This window comes from Pygoscelis adeliae, unplaced genomic scaffold (genome assembly GCF_000699105.1).
Source record: "Pygoscelis adeliae isolate BGI_AS28 unplaced genomic scaffold, ASM69910v1 Scaffold155, whole genome shotgun sequence".
NCBI classification, from domain to species: domain Eukaryota; kingdom Metazoa; phylum Chordata; class Aves; order Sphenisciformes; family Spheniscidae; genus Pygoscelis; species Pygoscelis adeliae.
Window position 1 is genome coordinate 6,608,584 of NW_008824932.1, and position 23,331 is coordinate 6,631,914.

The following is a 23,331-nucleotide window of genomic DNA, read 5'->3' on the forward strand; positions in this document are numbered from 1 at the left end:
GTGTTCAAGGAAGAGAAAGTTTTACATCCTCTATAAATAAGCAGGTTTGTATTAAGGCACCCAGCTTCAGTTTCTTTTTTTTTTCTTCCTAGCTTCTGAATGCTGTAGTTGAAAATTAGAAATATTTTTTAAGAGCATCAAATATGTTATGCTGTCATACTGCTATTGCACAGGTGATATCTGGAACCCGAGTCTCATGGTGCAGTTTCACATATTATAATTAGTTTACTGTTACTGGCAACACAGATTGGAAATCAGAACTAAGCCCCGTGAGAAACTTTCATGCCGGTACTCTCATTGCTTTTCCTGAATTTCCCTCTACTACTCTTATTTATATATATAAAATATATATAAAAAGGAGAACAGTTTGATCTAATTTATTTACTGCAAATGTTCTTAGGAAGAAAAGTGTTGTGAACAATTTTAGTTCAGCCAACCAAAATACTGTTTTCCTACTTTTACTGATAAGAAAATTCACTATCTGCTTCCAAAATACCATAAGCTGTATGGGAAGGGGACAATGAGGAATGAACTCTTTACAAAATGTGCAAATGATATGATAGCCTGTGCAACAAGAGATGGGAGAATACAAGGAAATTACCATCAGACGTAATCATTCCTGCACTTGTTTTCTTGACTTGAATAGGAGGCCCTAACTAACTGAGCAGCTCAACAGCTACACCTGAATTATAAAACGGAGAAGTCTACATCTGAAGGACTTCCTTCCTCAAAGGTGAAAATCCAGAACAGGGAAAATACCCTTTCTTCGACAGGCAGACTAGATCAAGTCGAGAGAGCGGAAGTATTTGGGAGGGAACATCTTGATACAGCCATTCTCTACCAGGTACAACGTCATATTGATGATACAAAAAGACTTACTGGATTCCTCTGCTTGTTTATGCTATGCCCTCCATTGTCCTCACTCAGTCTTTGGAGCGTAGAGTCCTTGGCAAGAAGAAGGGTGTTGCACCACTGATGTAAATTAGGACTGTTCCTGTGCAAGAATAAATTGTACCAGGGCCCGGCAGTTCTGAGTAGGGGAATTACAGTCAGTCCCTATGGCCTCCTTCCCATCAGAGTACAGGGGTCATGGAATGCAAAATTGGGGCCAGATTATTTCACTGGTGGCTGGAACTCAGCTATCTGCCATGTGCGTTACAATGGTACGTTTACTGTTTCTAAATGCTGAATTACTGCCCTGGGAGATGCACACATGCGTTCCGGGCCAGAATTTGGAGTTTAGCCTAATACTATGTTTTTTAAACACATCTGGGATCTATTATGTTGCTGGGTAATGATTTTCACAGGATCATCATTACTTAATATGTAAAGAAATGTCATTGTCAGTATCAGTCTCAGCATGGTATTGCAGAGCAACACGTCTCAACACTAGATAAGTGCTTCTTGCTATGGGCAAAATACTATAGGTCATTAAAATGCTAAAGTATTAAAGCCAAAAGTTATAAAAAATGAATGGAACCTATATGGAAATTTGAGGAGCCAAGTCCAGAGACCTCCAGAAAGTAGCAGTTTTGTTTACAAAATGTATCACAAAAGTAATCTAAACACTGGAAAAGCGTTAGAGAAACAGCAGTATAGGCTGAAATTAGATATATACTTGGTATAAAAAAGTTTCAGTGGTTTTAGTGTTATATGGAAACAATTGCATGAAACTTCTATGCAGTTCTAACTCAGCAACAGTCCTTTAGTACTTTAGGAATCAAAAGTGCAGGGCCAGAATGAAGCAGCAATTTATCCTTTTTGTATTCCAGGAGTTACTTGTGTTAAACTTTTCAAGAGCCTCAGACTATTTTGATTTTAACAGTCTCTGAGGAAATTTCCCATATCCACCAAACAAAATAAAGGCCAGACCGAGTCAGTAATATTGTCATTTAATTTCAGTGCTCCTAAACTGTACTTAACTTCAGTTTGGAGGTGGACAGTTGAGCACAGGCAACTGTTTTGAAAGAGTCTTTATGTTCAAATGCTTCAACTCACTTATTGAAAGGGTACTTTGAGAGGAGAAAAGTCATTCCAGATTCTAAGCCTGGTCTTTGGGCTAATTCTTGAGGTTACAGTCAAGCTTCTTTTTAATCCTTGCAGGAAAGGAACCAAGAATGCCTGCCTCTACCACATAACATTTCCTGGCAGTTGTGTAGCATCTTTGAATAAGGAATCAGAGAATTTGCAAGGACTGGTAAGTATTTATTTAAATTTCTATTGTTACCTCTTCTACAGTTGGAGAGCTGTACCGCTGTAACTCCTTCCACTTCAAAAAAATTATGCCTGGCTTTCAGTGTGTATGAAAGACTAATCAGGCTCTTGAGCTCCTGTTTTATGTATGCTATCATTCTTTAAGAGGTGCAGTACTTTGCCTGAGGTATGCTGAGCCAGCATTCCCTCGTGTTTCCAGATGTACTGCTGTGCACTGATAGTAATTATTCTGCACAATGTCAAATAGTGAGGAATTCTTTGCTGTAAATAGGTACAGATGCAGATATGTGGTGCTAGGTATATGGATTCTTGAAAGGGAATGAGAGGAACAGTTTTACATGGAGCCTGAGTTATAAGTGCAACCGATAGATCACAATTATTATACTGTCTATCCAGCACAACACCTCTGTATTCAGCTTTCTGGCTAGATTTTCAAAGCTCTTGGTTCTTAGGCTCTTAAACTCTGCTGACACTTTTCTCTGCCTTGACACCACCCTAAATACACCTAAAATGTTCGCTGGCCTGTCTCTTGGTTACCACTCTCTCATGGTTGCACCTTTTACCCAGGTGAAAGTGTGCTTCTATGGATTCCTTAATAAATTTCTGGTATTGTTAACCCTGGAGTCTCTTCTTAAGTACCATTATTCAACTATCTGCTCTAAATGTAAGCGAAATTCAAATACATCTAATTAAACTAAGTGGATTCTAAGCTCAGTGTATCTTCTGAAGCCCTATGTCTCTGACCTGCCCTGGATTGTTAATTTATGAATTTATAGCTGCAGTATCGCTTTTACGTTTTCTGTAATGTATAAGAAGACTCCAGCATACATTCCCAGCCACGCTCTACCGTGAGACTTATACCCAAAAGGTTACAGCTTTAAAAAAATGATCAGAGGTCTGATCCAAACACAAAGTTTTTTGAACAGGACTTTTGGTCACACTGCATCCTCGTTGTGTTCAAAGTTTATTTTGACAATTTGACTCCATTTCAGAATTCTTCAGATACTTTGCATTAATATGAGAATCAGGGGTTAAATCTGCCATTCAAATTTGGATAGTTTAGCAGTCCATTCCACTCCTAACCCCAATTTGTCTGTTTTGGTTTAGTTTGGTGTTAGAATTACCCTCACAACATTCATCTATTTGTTAAGCCATGGGCCATATTAAAGTCACACATATCCCTAGAAGGGATGAAGTCAGTCTAAACACCATCAAAATGTGAATGCAAGCTCAATAGTTACTAGAAGCACGGGTGTACAAAGCACAACTGAAAACAGAAAACCTGTATTGTTTGTTAAAAACAAATTGTTAAATTTTGTAAACAAACAAACAAACAAAAACAATGAACAAACTCAAACACTTGATTCTGGGATAAAACAGTCCCTTTTTTTGACTTTTCATATCCAGCTTTTAAGTCCAGAAAAGAGAAGTATAGAACTGTCAAACCGAACAGACCTTAACTATGTGTCCAATGTTAGGTTGGCTATCAGTTATCTAACAGCTTACTGAATCGTTGCAAGAAAGAGTTACTGTTAAAAATAATTCCTATAAACCCCTCAGTATCCATGGGAATAGATGGAAGTAGGTATTATGATCACTACCTAAAACAGCAAGAGGGCATCAGAGTAACCTTGCTTTTGCATGTTTCTTCAGTAGATGAATTGAATGTTTTCCAGTTGATGGAAATTAAGTTTTTTCCAGGCTGTGAATTCCCAAGTTACCCTTTCACAGAAGCCCTTCACTCTATGACAACAGGTACAATTCACAGTTTCTAAAGCAGAAAGCAAAGATTACCTACCTGAACTCTGATTAGACTAAGATAGAAGGCATAGAATTTGTGGAGCCCATACTGGTAAACAAGATATTATTTGGAAAGACTTTCTAAGTTAGTTTGCGCAATAATTGACTGAATACTTGGGCAGGAAAGAAAATCTCAGTACCCAGGAGCAGAATATGATTTTTTCATATTTCTAAATAAAATTAAGTCCCCAAACTCAGTTTCATTTGGTACAAACTATTCCATTTAATGCTAAAAATGTATTTTTATGTAAGTGCTTGTCAAAATAGTGATACAAATTGATGTGTAAATCCAACAGAGAAAGAGAAGTTCGTATTAGTCTTCCCAAAGAAGTCAGTGCATGCCTCACAAAATCTGTCTAATTCCTACCTGTGTTTGAGAGGAACTCTCCTCTCCTCTCCTCTCCTCTCCTCTCCTCTCCTCTCCTCTCCTCTCCTCTCCTCTCCTCTCCTCTCCTCTCCTCTCCTCTCCTCTCCTCTCCTCTCCTCTCCTCTCCTCTCCTCTCCTCTCCTCTCCTCTCCTCTCCTCTCCTCTCCTCTCCTCTCCTCTCCTCTCCTCTCCTCTCCTCTCCTCTCCTCTCCTCTCCTCTCCTCTCCTCTCCTCTCCTCTCCTCTCCTCTCCTCTCCTCTCCACTCTTCTCGTCTCCAAATTCAGGTTAGGTTTCTGCCTCACAGCAGTGACCTGACCACAGTCCCCTTTGACTGGAACAGTCCCACTTTGTAAAATATACTTAAATATTCATAGAGCCAGTTGGTGAGAGAAAAAACAATGCTCTAGTTCGGTGGTTCGGTAACCCTCCTGGGGAGGGTGGAGGTGTTAGTCCCAATCCCCGTGAATGTGTAATTACTTATACAAAGTAGAACAGTGTCAACAGGAGAAGTGACAAGTCCTGTCCCCCCAAGAAATTCCTTGCAGGAATGAAGAAGGCTAAAGAAACAATAATGCATTCGCCAGAAATCTGCCAGGTATAGTTAACAACAGTTTAAACAAACTCTTAAAATAATTTACAGATTATATCCTGAAATAGCTAAGCTTTTGGATAAATAGATGTTCTTCCACATCTCTGAGACAGGCCTTGTTCCTCATATTAAGTGAACAGACCTTTCATCCTCCAAAGCAAAACAGCTTTTAAAATAGAAATCATTCAGAACATATTTTAAGATCTTAGCATCTCATAACATCATACCTCTATCCTTGCTTCTGTTGACATCAATGGAAGGAAAAACAGTATTTATATGTCCCACAAACAGATCTGTCTCTTGGAGAATGCTGCTCTATAATGGTTTGTGTCTGACAGGAATAAAGAACTCTTGAGACCTGCCTGCCAGTTGAATAGTCACGGCTGTATGGAGCTCTGGCGGTAATGTTTTTGCAGTGATTGCCGAAGACATCAAGCAAGGCAAGGTTCTTAGGCACAGATGAGTTTTCATTGGACCAGCTAAAAAGACAGACAACGTTTCAGGCAACAAATTCTTATTCAGGGCTAAGACAGAAGGAGCAAGCTTTAAGCTACGTGCAGGCTGAGCAGAACTGCTCTCACTTTATCTCAATTTGTGAATTAGACAATATGTGACACACTTTTCTAACATTTTCTTACAGTTCATATGAGTTAGCATTAAAGAACTCACAAAAAGCATAGATAGTTCCAGTGCATTGCTGTGATTTTTTTCAATATGCACATTTTGCTGAAGTGTGAAACTTAGTGAGACATTTTACGTGTAGATACTTAACTGTTACTGACACAAAGATGGTATCTTACAGATGACTTACTTGTGTATAACGTGGCCCCTAAGCCAAAATTCTCCTGATGGCTGATATACATCAGAAGTAGGTATATGATGGGATAAAAGAGTAGGAAGACAATGAAATCTGGACCAAAAGATGAATATGCCAAGCAACACTTAGTAGGAAGTTTTTATACTGATAGGATTTGCACTTTAAGAAGGTAGGTCCCTGTGACACCTCTTCCGCCACTGCATGTGTGAAACCGGGTCCTAAATAACTGCTCTAGGTGTGAAACTCCTATGACTACAGCATTGAGAAGGCCTGGGTTTTCTAGCAGCGAGTCTCTGCTGAAGTCAGGCATCAGATCCATCAGCCTGGCTTTTATGGCAGTGGTGCTACAGCTGCTAGCAGATAGATGAAGGGGACACAAACATTGCTTCTCTGTTTGGCCCCAGGCAACATCCCATGCAGAGGTTTTAGAGAAGCAGTAGCAAGCCAGGATGGGAAGTGTGCAGAGAGCTCCTCGTCACTCATGGCAAAGAGGAGTGTTGTGCCCAGAGCGGGGGGGCACGGTCACCTCTGAGTGCCCCAGCCCAAAGACCTTGGTGCTGGCACCTTGTTCATCACCCTGCCTTTAATCTCCCCCAAATCTCTGCTCAATTCCTGTTGGGCTGTCAGGCTCCATGTGCTGGTTCTGCGCAGTTGGACTCCGGATGCAGGCAATGGAGGGTATAGCACAAACACCGTCTCCGGTCCCCCTCTGTCCACCCCCTCCCAATTAATTAATTGGGTGGCATTTGGCTGCATGGTAAATTTACCCTGGGCAAAGAGAACCACTGTTACTACAGTGAGCTATTCAACTCTGATTGAAGCTACTTACTTCAGGCATCAAAACAAGGAACTTGAAATAGGAGCTTTTCTCAGGGCTCCCAAGCTATGAGTTTCACCTTATATATCTGACCTACAGAACCCTATGCCTAGCCTGACAAAAAATAGCATTAGGAATTAGAAATTCACCACCTCTGGCTTTAAGAAGAGAGTAAAAATAACTAGGAGGTTTAAAGCTTTAGTCACCAAAACCAGAGCTGTCTGAAAATTGTTTTTAAAGCTCAGCTGTAAACAGGGTAATAATTCATAATACAGTAACCATAGAGTCATATCCCTTTTGTTAGTCATATGTTCTGCCAATAAAATGACTTTCATAAAACAAAAAAACTTCATAGAGCGTGGAAGGTCTTTCAGGGGACTGTATAATTAAAGCACAGTATTGTCTGACATCTGGAAAGAAATTCTTGACTGCAGAACAATACATGACCTTTAACCTTTAAAAATATATTTTCAGATAAAAGATTTTCAAAGAAAATTTTGAAGAAAAGCTGCTGTAAAAGCAGAGAAGTCTCTGTCTTGAAACTCGGAGATGGAAGGGACACAGCAGATTTCTGCATCTATACGTCTTATGTAAAAACTATGAAAGAACAAGCAGCTGTCAGCAAGAATCCACCAAGTGATGTTGTGATGAATACTCAAAAGTTGAGGAGTTAAATATTACATAAGCTCTGGCAGATGGGAGGAGAATGACTGAGCAGCAAGAACTGCATTGAACCTGGTATATGTAGCTGATATAACAGGTGAGCAAGTAAAAATTGGTGCAGAATCTGTATTAAGATTTAGACAAAAGGAGATTTGTGGTGGAAATACATCAACCAGGAAAAACAGCTTACAGAGTATAGCAATATGTCTATCCAGATTCTGAGCTAAAGATGAACAAAACTTAGATTATTACAACAAATTAAAAAGTGTTAATACTTCTAAAGCCATAGCAAGAAAATGCAGAATTACTGAATCTGCTGGCATCTTTCCTGTGTGGGGCAGGGCAGCATCTCAGGCCCCTTTCTTTAGGAAGAAATCACAAATTCTGTCAAAGAGAGACTGAGGCAATTGCAGTGGTCATAAAACTAGATGCTAACACTTTTTTCCAGCACCACATTCCTATTGAAATTCAGTGTGAAACTGGCACACAACTCTAACTGATGTCTTTCGAATATGCTCCAATGCCTCTCCACTACCTTACTAAATTCCTTGAGGCAGGGGTGCACAATTTACCCAGTGTTACAGAGAAGAAATGGAGGCACAGCTGTATACATCTATTCTGAATATAGCGTATTTTACTTTTGCAATTTGGAAGGTGGAAAAAGCTAACTGCAGACATTACAATATGTACAGAAACGCAGTGAGCAAGTATAGCGGACGTATGTATTTTTGGAGGAAGCAGCATTTCTCTGTTGCTCTCGCTGCTCTGCTGTGTGCGCCATAGCACCTTCCACAAAACCCAGCCCAGCCCAGGAAAGAGACTTTGGGCTAAGGGGCACCTGGCCTTGGGCAATGAGTGTAGTGAGCCGCTGCCTAGCTGAGGTTAAGGCATCCTTCAGACCGGCTGTCACTGGCCAAGCGCTCACAGGGAACACACTCCTCTCCTGGCCCCGGTCTCTGATGTGCAGGTGGTGTGGAGGTAAAACTCTCTGCTGTTCTGCAGGTTTGGTTTGTAGCTGCTTGTCTTTGGGTTTCTGATCGGGGTTTTCAACCATGACTTCCTAACACTGTCCAGCTCTGCTCCTGACTGTGGGCTGTGGCTGTGGGCTTAACCTGTCTCGCTGCCTCAGCTTGCTTTCCTGGTGGTAGAGGATATAAGGCTGGGATGGTGGGGCTGCACAGCAGAAAGCATGAGGCTGGGATCCTTTGAGAGCTCTGGCTGTGCAGCTGCAGGATATGGGAGGCTGAAGGTTTTGCGTATAGCTTGGGGAGCCATGAAGCCCGGCACCTCTGCATCAATTTTTTTCCTCCCCTAAGTCTGTGGTGACACACGAATTCTATGTAGGCTTAAGATAACTGTTCAAATGAGCATCGGTGAGAACAGTGCACTGTAATGCCAGCTGGACCAGAGAATTAGTCTGGAATATTACCTGCAGTAGTCAAAGCCAAGCAACAGCTTAGAACTATTTTATTTTATTTTGTTAACAGCTAGTCCCAAAGCAACTGATACTTCTGAGACTACTTACATGAAAGTAATTTAAGGGAATGTGGGAATTTTCAAGAAAATTCTTTGAGTTAAGGGATAATGTGGGGAAAGTTATATTTCCCCATTACTTTCCTATTTCTTCCATTATGTTCCCACCATAAAATAAAAATCTTTGAACGCACAATTATAAGTGAGGTCTGAAATTCGAGACTTGGCATCAGCATACCCTGTAGATCGCTGTCCTTCCGACTTATAAAGGGCCTTATGAAAACCCCGGAGTTCAGTGCATGCTGTGGTAATTTGTGTAAAAGGAATGGTAAATATTTCACTGAAACTCACCCTGCTAAATCCTCTAGAAGAGCGTTGTAGATGAGGAAACTCCCCAACATGTGAAACCTTTCTGTTTTTACCATGTCACTAGAAAGAGTCACTGTTCGCTGCATTAAGTCACTGTTTACTGCATTAGCTATAATCTAATGAGATGCTTCCTGTGGCAGATCCAGGGCTGGAATAGCTGGACAGATTGTGGTGGCTCTATTATTAGAAGCCTGTTATATTTGACATTGAGCATAAAAGATGGGGCTTGTACTGCAGAACATTTCTTACAGTCTTAGTTGAGAGTAAATCCCTGCAGTTGTTATCGGAAAATACAGTCAGGCCTCCGGATTCTCATCGGTCAGACTTGCAAGTCAATCAGTCATGTTGAGCTACGCAAAATCTGTTGACAAAGAAATGATGACTGATAGCCTAAGAACAAAATCTTATGAGAAAAGACAATAAATCTTGCTATTACCAAAGCAAATTCTTCAGAGTCTAGAATTTCACTCTCAAGGTTATTTTGTATGTAGACAGGTTGTGTGTAGACTTAGTTTATATAATGTGTCTGAAATATCCAGAAAAGCTTTACCTATAGACAGACTGTGTGAGGAAATAAGTACATTCAGTTTTCGATGGTACGTCAGAATACATTGATCATTACGTTATTATTGGCTTCAACTGAATGTACAGGCATGATTGCATGTTGCCGCATTTTGACCATGCCTCAGGTGCGATGTAGAGTTATTTACTCTTCTTTAGTGCTAATACAACCAATGGCATAAGACAGGAGGAGAAGACCATGGAAAGGCCACAGGTAGTTAGGAAGTCAGTTGTATGTCCTATCTGCGTGACAGCAGTACGCGTAGCTACACAATGTTAACAAGACTCAGGCAGGGCATCAGTATGGCACTGACGCAGGGAGAAGCGCCCTGTGTACAGCATGGACAGTCTTGCTATCGGCTCCACCTTGGTTTTTCCCGGAGAACTTCCACCCACATTCGAGGCAGTTGTCAGAACTCAGCTTGCCCTGAAGGAGTCGGAACCAAAGAAATACGGCTTCAGGCTTCAAATTTGTGAAGAGAAGGTGATGAGATAGTGAAGTTAGGTTAGAAAGTGTGAACAAATAAACGGCTGGGGAAAACGTTTTTGAAAGGAAGAAAATAGCATAGTAAAGAAATTCAGAAACACTTTAATGAGATGCTAGATCTGCATCCATGCAGTGAGGCTGCTGACTTGCACAGCTTGTGCCAGGACAAGATGTAGAGGTCATTGGGCAGCTTGCACAGGAGCTCGTATTGTAAAATACTTTCCCATATGTCAGTGTTAATGAGAAAGGAGTGGACCAGGCTCGCTCATATCCCAGCTTCGACGAGGGCTGTGGAGATCATCTGACAGCCTCAGGGCAGCTCTGGCTTGTGCCTGTGCTCAGAACAGGCTTATTCGAAGGATGAATAGCGGACAGGAAAGCACGGCTGTCTCAGAGGTGCCGCGTGATATTTGGCTGCAGGTTGGGAGTGACGTGACGCTGGCCAGAATGAATCGGAGCTCTCCAGGAGAGCTCGAAGGTCATGGCAAGCCAAGAGCTAGTATCTGTGTCTGTCACTGAGCAGGGGACGAGTGTCGGCTCTGCTTTACAAACAGCATAGCTAGTCCAACCGCTCCTGCTCAAGTGGGACACTATGAGCAGGGGACAATATGTATACTCTGCAGTTGAAGGAGGGGGAAAAGGCTAGTTAACTAGCTAGCAGGGATTGAATCATAGCACTGTTACAATTGACATTTCAATGTTAGAGCCAAAAAGAGGACTGCAATACTTCAGAAAGTACTTTTTAATGCTTTAGGTGTTGAAAACTATAGCATGAAATATATGTGCATTGTTTGACGTTAGCTGGGAATATGGTAGGTAGGCTGTACTAACATGGACCAGTCTGAAAACCGAGTGGCAGAATAAAAAAGCCGTTCACATCCAGTAGGCGACAGGTCGGCTATGGCAGGGTGGACATGGCGTCGTGCCAGCCAGGTGTGTGCCTCATGGCTAACTTGGGCTTTACCAGGGCCGGTCCCGCTCACTTGCCCTGAATTTGTCCTGAGAAATCCTCACAGAAAGTTCTGGGCCAGGAAGGAGCTATTTCTGAACTGATGACTTTCAAATGCTCGGCCTTGCAGCCTTCCAGGTACTGGAGGATGAAATCCTGCATAAGGAGATAGTTTCAGAAATTTTTTTGACCTATTGCCTGTTTTGTTTCTTTGCTTGTTTAGCACACATTAGTTTTAAACTGGTATGTAAGTCTAATAGGTATGTTAATCTGTATCTGCTGCGGTATGTATATGGTAAAGGAAACAGAACAAATGAACTTATTTTAGTCAATATGTTTAAATAAAAAGTCAACATGGCAAGATGCATACTTTCGCTCTGACTGACTCATGCTCGGTTTAAGTTCCAGGAATACCTAAGAGGGCAGCGTCATCCCCTCCAAAACAGTTTTTCTTTTCATATGGGATTATATCAGCAAGCAGCTGCCTCTAAGGCATTATTTTTGCCAGACCGTCAGGCTGTCTGTGCCAGCTTCTCTCTTAAAGCATTATATGGATGGGGCATCCCTTCCAAATAAGCCCTGGGGGCAGTGGAGGGCAGCCACGAAGGGCAGCGCTTTCACCGGCTGTGCAGCGTCCAGGGAAAACAGGCAGTGGGTGGAGGCGTCTGGTGAGTACTCCTCTGCTCCTCTCTGTGCGCTGCAAATGAGAAATGCAGCGGCTAGCTACCATGGAAAAAATGTGTCCTTGCTGGAGCCATACAGGTTCCCACTGGCCTTGCTGGAGGGACATGCCTGCACCCCGGGAGCGGTCTGCGCGCTCCTCCTGGTGGCTCTGCTGCCGAGCCTCCGGCCTCACCGCCAGGCCAGCCCGCCAGACCCGCCACTGTGCCGGCTGGCTTCCAAAAAATCACTGCAGCCAGTTTGTTTTAAAATAGACACTGTGCTACACTACACTTCACTTGATCTCCACACGCACTACTATGCTACTGTTCAGGTCTGTGCATTAACTGGGGCAGATTAAGAAAAAATGAATCTGAATTAGCTCACATTTTTCAATATATGTGAATAATTTATTTTGTCTTTTTTTCATTTCAGGCTGGTGAAATATGAGGACTCAATCAAACTCTGAGATTTCAGAGCGTTGATGGCTGAATTTGAAAATTGAGGTTTGTTTTCTTAAAACTGAGTAAGGCCAAACCTTGTGTAGGAAACTCCTGCTGGTTGACCTCAGTGTCCTCCACAGGTCTGCTGGGCACAGAGTAATGTTGCAAAACTTCCTTCTGAACAGCAGGCCTGAATCTCTTTATTCTGAGGTTCACTTGGCACAGCAAGCAGGCAAGGCTGTAATTGCCTGGTTCTCAGGCTGCTTTGACTTGTGTGTGGGGGCAACCCTGGTGGGATCACCGGGGACTATGTGCCACATACGGACTAGCGCAGCGTAGAGGAGATGTGCTGTGCCGCTCTGCATTCCTGTTGCATCCTCTGTGCCAGTACTGGAGCGATGTGATTAGGGAATAAGTAGGGTCAGAGGGCTTTTTACCCGCCAGAATTATTCTCCAGCCTCTTTGTGGCTTCCAGGCAAAATGCAAAGGGAAGAGAACCGAGTCCGGTGCTTGTTTGTGAATGTAGCTCATGAATCACTCATGACGGGAACCTCACTACCGCTAATCTATTATAGTACACATGGGAAGTTTTCACCTTAGAGACTTCATTTACCAGCCTGTTTGCTGCAGATTGTTTCATTCATGAGACACTGGGTGACTGAAATGGCTTTTAAAACAAAGAGTGCTTAATGTTGAGTAATAAGCTGGAAGTCACTCATGTCTGGGACATATCTGGCGGTTCTGCCCTGACACTGAAGCTAGAAATCATGACACTTCCAGAGCCTGAAAATCATAAATATTTGTTAGCTATTTGTGCATGTTTGGCTAATGAATAACATTCCTTGGGGTTATTTAAAAGCGCCAATAAACTGCATTTGATACTGCTAGGTGAACATCCAGTACTTTCCACAGAGGACTTGCGCTCTGAGCCACAACTGCTGTAAAGGTGAGACGGCCAGATTCACTGTGGGTCTTCAGTAACTCTGCTTGGAGAAAGTCTCTGTGACTTTCAGAAGAGAAAGCAGTGATTACTTCACTTGATAATATTTTTAAGTCCATCAGTTCATTTGCTTTGTGCAAATCTATGTAACAAGTCTGCCAGCAAAGTCGAAATCAACACATCTTTTCAACTCTGAGATTAATTTTTCCCTTTTTTTCCTTTAATAAGGAAGACTTCTAAAATGTCTTGTTGGTAACAGCTGGAGACCTCAGCCAAAGTACATAGGGCACTACCAACTTTTTTATAAATGTTGCTGTCTGAACACATTTACCATGTAAGTAATTCAGCCTTACGTCTGACTACAGGAATATACTCATCACAGTTTAACTGTAATGGAGGTATGTACTATTTTCCATTCATTATATCAATTCACTATGTCCTTTGGATTACTGGTCATCTCAGTAGAAGCAGATCCTAACATACACTGGCTGTATACTCCCTCTGAGGTGTTAGGGCTGCTGAGTGCCGAGTTAGCCGTGACTTTATGTGACCTTAATTATACAACCTGAATATTGCAGTTGAGCAGGTTTTCCACTCATGTAAACCCTCAATTCCCTATGTTTCACTGAAATCAGTTAAGTCAAATTATTTTTTATTAGCCAAAGTACATCTGAACTTCAAAATAAAGGCTATGGCATGCCTCTGTTGGAGTGGAATACTTATAGTTCGAAGGAACATGCTCTATTGCTAGTGACAAAGGCATTCTGCACAGAATATTTCGCTTCTGTGTTTAATCTTTGAGTCTATATAATACAGAAATAAACACTATTTTTAACCAGGTTGGCTAGTGAATGTATTTTATAGTGCTCAGTGAGTCTGATTACTGTTCCAAACTGGTTTACTCCAAGCTATGGAGTGGTTTTCTACCAGACTACAAGAAAGAATGTTTTGTTATTGTAATTGCTACAGTTGGAAAATTTGCAGTTTTATTTCATGACTAAGTCGGTGCATTTCTAGCTTTTACATATGTATTTTGCTCTTTGTTTCGTATTAAAATCTTTCAGACTAAGGCAGAGGAGGGAATGTGAGTCTTCGGTGTCGGAAGGTAGGACACTGCCTTCGGGCTGAATGGCAGAATTTGCTCTGCCAGACTCTTGCTGGCAGCATTTCCCTGGCACTGTCTGCTCATTAGGGCTCTGCTTCTATAGCACACTTAAACACGAGGAAAAGTTCACCCCTGTGAATGAACAAAGATAAACATATATTCATATTAAAGTTAAGCATGTGCTTATGAGCTTCACTAAATTTGGGATAGTAAGAGCGAGAATGCCTGTGCGTACAAAGGTATCAGAGAAGTGCTCCCAGGGACCTGTTTATCTTTCGCTCATTATTTATATTATTTCTGAGTGCTTCAGATATTGCTGCTTGTTATCCACCCCGTTGACATTTCATAGTTGTCTTTCCAAGTGCTGCTAAAAAGAAACGCTGACATTTTGGGACACTACTGTGTGCCAGTGATTGAATTCCATAGCCCCAGGACTGCGGGGAGAGAGCCCAGCATATAAAGAGGGAAAAAAAACAGGTTTTTTTCTTCTTGTAGAAGTGGCATTGCCCAATTCCTCAGAACAACAGAGGAGAGTGACAGAGAATAGCTGTTTCCTAGCAAACAGAGGATAATAGATGAGAAGTATGCTTAACACCAAAAATGAAGGAAAACTGTATTTTTGTATTTCATCAGTCAGGAGGGACACAAAACGATTAGATCTTGGGGCAGGACAGACTCAAACTACAGAACTCTCTAAAATTGTTTACTCTCCAAAAAGATTGTGTGATATCATTGTTGTCATTCTCCTGTAAAGCTTATATCATATACCCAAAGGCTGTGCTCCCTAGCAAGAGAAATATTTCCAGCTCCCCATTAACAGCAGTCTACTGCCACTCTTGATAAGAAATCTGCCTCGTAATAGAGGGCTTTCTGATGCAGAAGACTGCATCTGAAATGTCTGCCCCAGAGGCTCTCTTACTGAAACCAAGTTTTAGCCTTGGCATTAATACTGATTTGCTTTTCATTTTTACCAGCTTTTTAATTTTTAATGAGTTTCATCTCCACTCACAGATTCTACTAACCATACATTATCCTACGATGAGAGAATAAAAGCTGAAGGTTAAAGCTGTGTATCAGATGTCCCTTTGTTCCTCCACAAGTACACTGTCCTGACTTTTAGGGCCATTTGTCAGAGAATTGATGTCATGGTAACAAAAGGTAGGTTGCCTTCAGATTTCCAGTTGGTTATCAGAACAACTATGGAGCCATCTCAGCTGAAGGCTGAGGTACTGACCTCAATGAACTACCTGTCCTAGCAGTGACTTTTGTTGCTTTCCATTCCGCTCGGGATTTTGCCAGCCTCACTGCCTCCATCAGTTCTGTGAGGTTTTCCTCCTGCATGTTCATGTCCAGCAGCCAGATCCAGAGCCTACTGATAGCATTATGAAAGGCCTTAAATGTTAACAGTAGGATGCAGTCTTTTGAAGCATGTGTTTATTTGTAGAATGTAGTCTTTTGTAGTCTTTTGAAGCATCTGTTTAAGTGGTGGCAATGGATGTTTTTGCTGGGCTCATCAAATACTTGGTCATTACCATATTTCAAATAGGACGTACAAACTCTGCAAACAAGAACTCTCAAGAATTTTAGAACTTTTGAAGGGACTCTACAAACCTCAACTAGACGATCCTACAGTTTTCCATTGTGTTCAGCCTTTTAACAGTATCAGGGGGTGCCTGCAATTATCTTGGGCTACATCAAATTTTGACACAGAAGGCTTAAAGCAGATTCTTTATGTAATTGCAGTTCATTGAGTGCTCTTCGGTGCCTGACTTGGACTGAAAACAATATTCTGCCACTTAGAACGTTCCTAGTCTGCCAAATGGGAGACTTTATTTCATGCCAAATAGACCTCTTCATTTTGCAGTCAGTATTTTTCTGAGATTCTTGACATAGCTGTTGCTACCAATTTCATGATTCTTTCAGTAAGTGCTGTAGGCAGAACACTGATCTTCTTATACATATTAATGAATTTTAATATAACAGGGATGCCTATCATTAATTAATTAGCATAGATATTGGAGAACTAAAAAGGCAATGATGCTATTTTATTGCTTTAAAATATAAAAGGCAATAAAATGGCAACAATACTTTTGCTGTGGTACGGTGTTTTCAGAAATACCAACACTACTATACAAGAATTGGAAGTTCCTGTACTTAGGCTAACAACATCTGTGTTTGAAGATAACTACCTTCAACACATTTCTGATCCTACAGGTGTCACAGTAATTTATATTAAGAAATGACAAAACTGTATAAATGCATTTCTGCAAAAATGTACTCAGAATCAACTTTATTTATAGTTCACACCTTTTTTGCTAAAAATGCATAGTCATTACATATACAGTATTCAGCATCCAAAAAGTGTACAAAGAGTAAATTTTCAAACCCTCCCAACAGAACCAAACAAAATCCACACTGTTTGTTCATTGCATGCACAGACCCTTAAATGTAATACCTCTTACTACAGCGTGCTTGACTCTAGCAGACAGAATTGACTCGCTATAAACTGTTTCTCCATACTATTAACCCCCAGCTACAACCACAAATCCTAAGTAATTCACATGAAATAGCGAAGCCCTACTTCAGAATCCTCCATGTTCTGAGTATGGCCCAGGAAGCAATTGCCCTGAAAGCAGAAGTCTGCTGGTGGTGTTTCCTTACAGGGAACTTTGAGCAAAAGCCTGCTTCCTTTGTCTTGGTCATTAATTTATTACTGAATTCAGTGGAATGAAGCAGCATCTGTCTAAGCGAGTTATGAAAATAATTTAACTTTATTCCACACCCAGCTCCAAGACACTAAATGTCTTGAATGGAGGTCTGTGTCTTTCAGTGCATGTGACACTTCCTCAGTATCTTGCACCTCATCTGAGGAGAAGAGGGTAAAGTCTCAGCTGTAATTTGGGTGTTGGTCGTGTAGCCCTGACTTACAGGTGTCTGCCAGAAGCTAGGAATATACTCGGATAGGGCAAATTTCTAACGGTAGAGGCTTTGACTTAGTGAACCACTCAAACCTTTTGATGTCTTTGTTGTCTTTTTTTTTTTTGTCTCCACTACTCCTGCCAGTTAGAAAAGCTCTTAAAAACACCGTCCTCTACTCAGTGGGGCTGTTTATATCAGTCCTTCCAGGAGAAGGGCAGAGTAGGTTAGCAGGATGATTAGTCAGGGCTCCACAGCAAAGGAAGATCCAAGTTTGAGCTCAAGAATAGGATTGGCTCCAGGTTGTTGGTTTTGGAGAACGGGAGGGGAAAAGAGAAAGGTGTTTGTCTGATCAATACAATTTTATGTTCCCAAATGCTTACCCATGTTTATTCAAAAGCTTCATTTATTTAAGATCTTTTTGCTCCGGTAAGAAGTAGCTTGAAGTAGGTTGAAATTCCCAATGGCAACTGAGACATAATCGTAGTCTTACAGACACTGATGGGAAATCTTGCTCCATTGTTTCACGGTAACTGGAATACAATCCATGGCTAAATGAACAACGAGGCCTCATGTCAGCATTACAGTGCCCCTCGGTAGAAGTCACCAGTGAGAATTCCCAAAAAGTACTTAACTCATTTATGTTTTCTCTTTACTCCTGACCCTTAAGCATTTAGTCAGCCTGTGTGCTACTGATTAGGTCTTGATTGCCCCCCGCCTGAAGCCAGTGGAAATTTTGCCATCAGCTCCAAAGGACACAGGATGTGAACCTCCTAGGAGTATGGCAATGACGAGAGTTTGTCCCAAGAGTTCATGATCTAGAAGCGTTCATGTTCCTCTCCCTGTGAGATGAGGAGCTACGGAAAAATAGAACATTCTTTCTGCCGGAGTTCAGTAATATTTCTTCTTAGCACCTAGGAGGGTCTTTGCATTTTTAAGTGCTTTACAAACATTAGCTAGTCTCCAGAGCAACCCTGCGAGGTAGGTAAGGTATATTGTCCCCATCTTACAGATATAGAAACTGAGACACAGAGGGTCAAATTCAACCCTGGTACAATTCCAGTGTTTTACATGAATTAAATTCATTCAAAATGAACACAGTTTAGACAACTTGCCCTAGATTACAGAACAGGTAGTGGCAAAGCAGGGACAAGAACCCAGGAGTGCCTGACTCCTCAGCTTGTTACCCGCCACTTGGTCATTTTTACTCTCATAGGCAATGAAAAACAGTATAATCTGGGCAATTACTACAGGTATGATTTGCTTCTGTAAGGCATGTGGATGGTAATCAACCGAGTTAAGTGCAATAATACTTTATGAATGTGCTGCCTCAGAGAGTTTACTTAAACATGAAGTAAAACTTTCATACTGTCATTTTCTGCAGGGGCACTGTTGACAAAAACCCAACATAGTAGCTGGATTCAGCAAATAAATAATAAGCACAACACTTGGACAACTAAGCAAAACTATCATTTTAGCAAAAAACAATGTGCTTCTACTTTTAACTGCTAAACTTCTACAAGTGCAGCATGCAGATGAAACCTGTCCCTTTGTTTCCAGACTGCAGACTCCAGTCCCGCTAACGAAGCAGCTCAGAACTGCACAGATATCCTGGCTAGTGACATTCAAATGAATACACTGCAGAAGAAGAAACAGCGTATCGCCACAGAGTACGGGATAATTACTACAGAACGGGTATATCAATCTTACACGAAGATGAGTTTGAAGCTTACAGGTTACTCGGAAGTGCCCAGGAGCTAGGCGTATTGAATATACGCCAACGCGTAGACTGCAGTTCTAGGCACATGCTGATTGCAAGGGGGGGGTGTCCGTGGCACCAACACGCTGGGAACTGGCCCCTTCAACAGTCAGTTCACACGGGCACAGGCATGTCAGTCTGAAGGTCAGTGTTGGCCGAAGACGGAAAGACACATAGGCATTTTCAGGCCATCCCCTTGTGCTCCAGTCCTCTCCTCGTCCCCCATCCCCACACAGATTCTACCACAAAAGGCTTAAAAAGCCTTTGTGGTTTTAAAGATGAGCTGTGGAGCCCACAGTGTAGACCTTACGGCAGGTCCCCAGGCAATAAAAACATTATGACAGGTACTTATGCAAAAAAGTTTGTTTTCTAGGATGTCCTTATGCATCTAGTCTGCAGGTTAGACCTCCTGTCTAAGCTCTGGACATGCTTACGGATGTTCAGCCATGTGGCTTTCATACCAAAAAGAGATCCCGCTCCCTTACGAGCCACACAAATGCTGACATTCACTTCTACACGAGCAAATTCAAGCACTATAATTATAGATATCTTGCTCCACTTTTAACCTCTTTAACTCGGTTTTGTTCTGTCCATATTTACAGAGACTGGCTATCGGACATGGCAAATGGAGCAAGTATCTACATACATGTCCCTTCACTGAATAAACGCACTCAGGTAGCGTTTCCCTAGATATTCTCCACACTTAATGTAACTTTTAAATTTGTAGCCACATTTTAAACAAACAGCCAAACGAGCAAACATACATTAATTAGAACTCTTAAAATCTAATCACATCTCCCGGTACCCATTCACTCCTGACGCATACCTCCTGCTTACAGTGGCTCAGAGAGCAGTATTTGCAACCAGCGTTTGCAAATAACTCCACGAAGTGCTCAGGCCCATACACGTGCCTCAACATTTTGCCAATAGAAACTTTTAAATGAAGCAACATTCTTAATATCAGAGCCAGATACCAAATCTGCAGCGTGACTGGGGTGCATAGGCAACTCTTATAACAGCAGTAAGATTCCAGTAAAATTGCAGTTGGTTGCAATCCAACCTTTATGCTGTTATCTGTCGTTGAGATATATATAGATGACCCTGTGTGGCCTAACTGCAAATATCAAATGTATTTTTACAAGTTAGCAACAGCCTTTTTTGACATTGCCTCTTGAGTTGTCCTCTACATTGTGACTGACAAGCACAAAAATAATTCAATATACAGTATGCTTTAAAAGCCTTTTTTTACATTTGGCTTTTACTGTTGCTTGTTTCTGAGCTGTCTTCTATTGCTGAGATTTGCTGTCCCCGGCCTTTTTGATTTCTTTCTTAGTTTTTAATTGCTGGTTGGACATGCTAGTGGCATCTCCCAGGCAAACCCTTTCTACATAATTAGTTTTGAAACTTGGATGAGTCATTGGGCTCTAACTACTATGCCTCTATTATTTTAACTTGAATACAGCACATCTCAAAGATTTTGGCCTCTTTTTGCAGTTGTGGAAAATCATAGGATGGCATCGTTGCAAGTCTTGACCCATTTGCTTTCTATTGTGAGTTTCCAGGGTTTTTTCACAATATAAAGCACATTTCAAAGCATAACAGTGTTGTGAACCAGCCTCCTCTCCCAGTGGTGCAGATCATTTTCTGCTTTATTGGCAGCTGAATAAAGCAATGCCATATTTATGACAAAAGTTAATGAAAATATGTAAAATTAAAAATAGTTCATGTAGCTTTCATTTTCTTTTAATGCAGGTTGGCAAATGAAAACAGAACACGGACAGCCACACAGGGCCGTGCTGTTTTTTATGGCCCATCAGTGATAACTCAAGAGGTCACAGTTTGGGAACTGCTGTTTTAGAAAATTCTAGCCATCTCTTCAAGAGACCACATGTGACCCTACCACAAATTATATGCTAGCAGAACTGTGGCTGGCAAAGAATACAAATTTTTGTTAGGCCATTCTCATCATTCACTGCGAATCTAGAAGATCCAAACCATTATGGTTAAAATGGGTTGAGATAAAAGATAAAATGAAGTGGGTGTAATTTTCTTTTAGCTTATGAACTTTCATAGGGAAATTTTCACAAAGCTGACATTGGTACAGGGCATATCAATTACTGGTCTCCGTGATGATTCTGACCCATATGAGGGATTTGACCTCATAATCCCTAGCTATAGTCCTTCCTATATTCCCGTTATAAACAGAGGGGGCTTTGTCTTACAGAAGACTATGGGACTGGACTCAAAACATTTTCTTGGGCTTCGGATGCCACGTCCATGAAAATGGGAAAGACCCAAGCACAAACGTATTTCCACAATAGGGGCAAAGAGGCTGAGTTAAAGAGCCACCGCGCTATTGTGCAGTATGACACCAGCGTTTCCTAAGGAAGTACCACCCTTCTTTTTGAAAATGGGGTATACAAGCAGTTTCTCACCTGAACTCAAGTTGTAACCCCCTTGTGTAATATTATTGCATACTTGTTACTTGTTCTGCTAGACAAAATCAAAATGCATCTGTTTAAAATCTGCACGTAGTTTGCAAAAATGTCTCTTTATATGGAGGGTAAGTTCAATCTATAGTTAGCTGTTTGTCGCGTGAGAAGGATAATACCTGGGTTGCTGTGAAAAGATACTGCTTTGGAAAATATCTCGTAATTTTTGTCTTTGAACTCCCCCAAAGCTTCTGAAAGAGGACCTCGAAACACCCAGCTGCAGCCACAACTAATCAAAATAGGAAAAGGTGGGGAACGATGAGAAAGTGCCAGTATCCAGTACTTGCAGAGCCAGATTTTAGGTCCTGAACTCGGGTTCAGCACTACCTTATTCTGCAACTAATTTTAGGATAGTAAATCTGACAGAGTGCTCTAATTAAAGAGCAGAAGAAACCAGTCCCATGTAATTCTCTAAAAGATCCAGAATGAGATCTCATGCATCAGTTACTCTCTTTACATCCACGGAACTCCCACCGAGCTTGGCAGGGGCTTATAGAAAGTCTGGCATCTGACTTCGGCTCTGAAGGGCTGAAGATAAAGGGGCCCCTTAGCAACCCCCTTAACACAACAGATGTTCCTGACGTGCTGGGGGAAGAGCCATGCCATTATGCAGTGCCCTTCTTCTCCCCCCGCCCCCGCTCCAAACTAGTTTGACCCCCTTCTGGTTCAGTTATTTTACATATCCCTCTATTTTATTTTAGTATCCGAGTGGCTACACCAACCACTCACTGCCTGTCTAATTAAAGTCTCTCCATCAACTGGTAATTCTGTAATAACTCACAGCTGTTCTTCCTCTCGCTGATAAATCTATTGTTCCCTGGCTGAAAAGGCTGCAAGACCTTAAAAACTATAGCTAGCTATCGATTTGTTTGCATTTAAAATCCAGTATGTGGCTGCAAAGGCCTGTTACAGTATCACAGAGGAAGATAAATGTCAGTGCATAATCCGCTAGGAAATTTCACACAGGAGTTGATTAAAAGTCTATGAGTAATCATTGCACAAGTGCCTTCAGGTGTATATATATATACACATATATATGTAGCTAATAAATATATAGCTAGATATATAAATATATACGTATATACAGAGCTAGTTTAAACCTAATTGTTATGAAAGTAGTAAGTGGCATTCACAGTTCATGCATTCTTCCTAGTAGCAGAACTAAATTATTTCAGCTTATACTCTAAGCAGCAACATACCAGTAAGCGTTTGCTTGCTTCCCCTGGTAACCTAGTAGTTTAAAGAGCATGAGCAGTTCTGCCATGGTCATTTTCTCTGACAACCCTCCACGAAAGGGACCTGGCTCTTCCACAGGTGCGTTTCCCCCAGGTTTCGCAGCATCTTCAGGACGTGGTGGGGCTGGTCTGAGGGTCGCCAGTCTGAAGGTCATCGGCCCGAGGGTCTCCAGCCCAAGGGTCACCGGTATGATGGTCGCTGTCCCAAGGGTCGCTGGCCCAGCTAGTCCTGCTTGCAGAGGTCCGCGACGTTGAGGAACCTCCTGACGACCACGGCCAGGCAGAGCGTCAGGAGCAGCATATACCCCACAGTGTGCAGGTAGGTGGGGGCAGCCAGGGGTGCCTTGAGGAACTCGGCCAGCCCGTCCTCCACATAGTGCACCTGGTCGTAGATGCTGAGGAAGGTGAAGATGTGGAAAAGCTGGTGGCTGTGTCCCACGATGTCGAAGAGCCCCGGATGGATCCGCTCGGGGATTTTGCTGATGTTGAAGAAGGCGGCCACCAGCAGCCAGCAGTAGCGCCGGTAGAAGTAGACGAAGAGCGTGGGGTTGCGGGTGCGGAGGTCAAAGAGGAGGCTCTCCAGCATGATGGGGCAGGCCATGCTCAGCGGCATGGCGAAGACGAAGGTGCGCACGGCGAAGGGGTAGGCGCAGCAGGCGGCGCGGCTGCGGCAG

General features: G+C 42.0%; 1 protein-coding gene and 1 long non-coding RNA gene across 2 annotated transcripts; one reads left to right on the forward strand and one right to left on the reverse strand.

Moving 5' to 3' along the window:
* The first annotated feature begins 12,054 nt into the window (after nt 1-12,054).
* LOC103917884 lies at nt 12,055-20,675 on the forward strand. Its single transcript, XR_663654.1, has 4 exons — nt 12,055-12,101; nt 12,203-12,273; nt 13,379-13,548; nt 18,732-20,675. It is a non-coding gene; the product is annotated as an uncharacterized LOC103917884 (long non-coding RNA).
* A 788-nt stretch (nt 20,676-21,463) lies between these two features.
* PAQR9 (progestin and adipoQ receptor family member IX) lies at nt 21,464-23,330 on the reverse strand (the record flags this gene model as incomplete). Its single annotated transcript, XM_009325127.1, has 1 exon — nt 21,464-23,330. A coding segment is annotated over one exon (450 nt), but the record flags the coding sequence as incomplete, so codon positions are not given.
* Between the last annotated feature and the right edge of the window lies 1 nt (nt 23,331).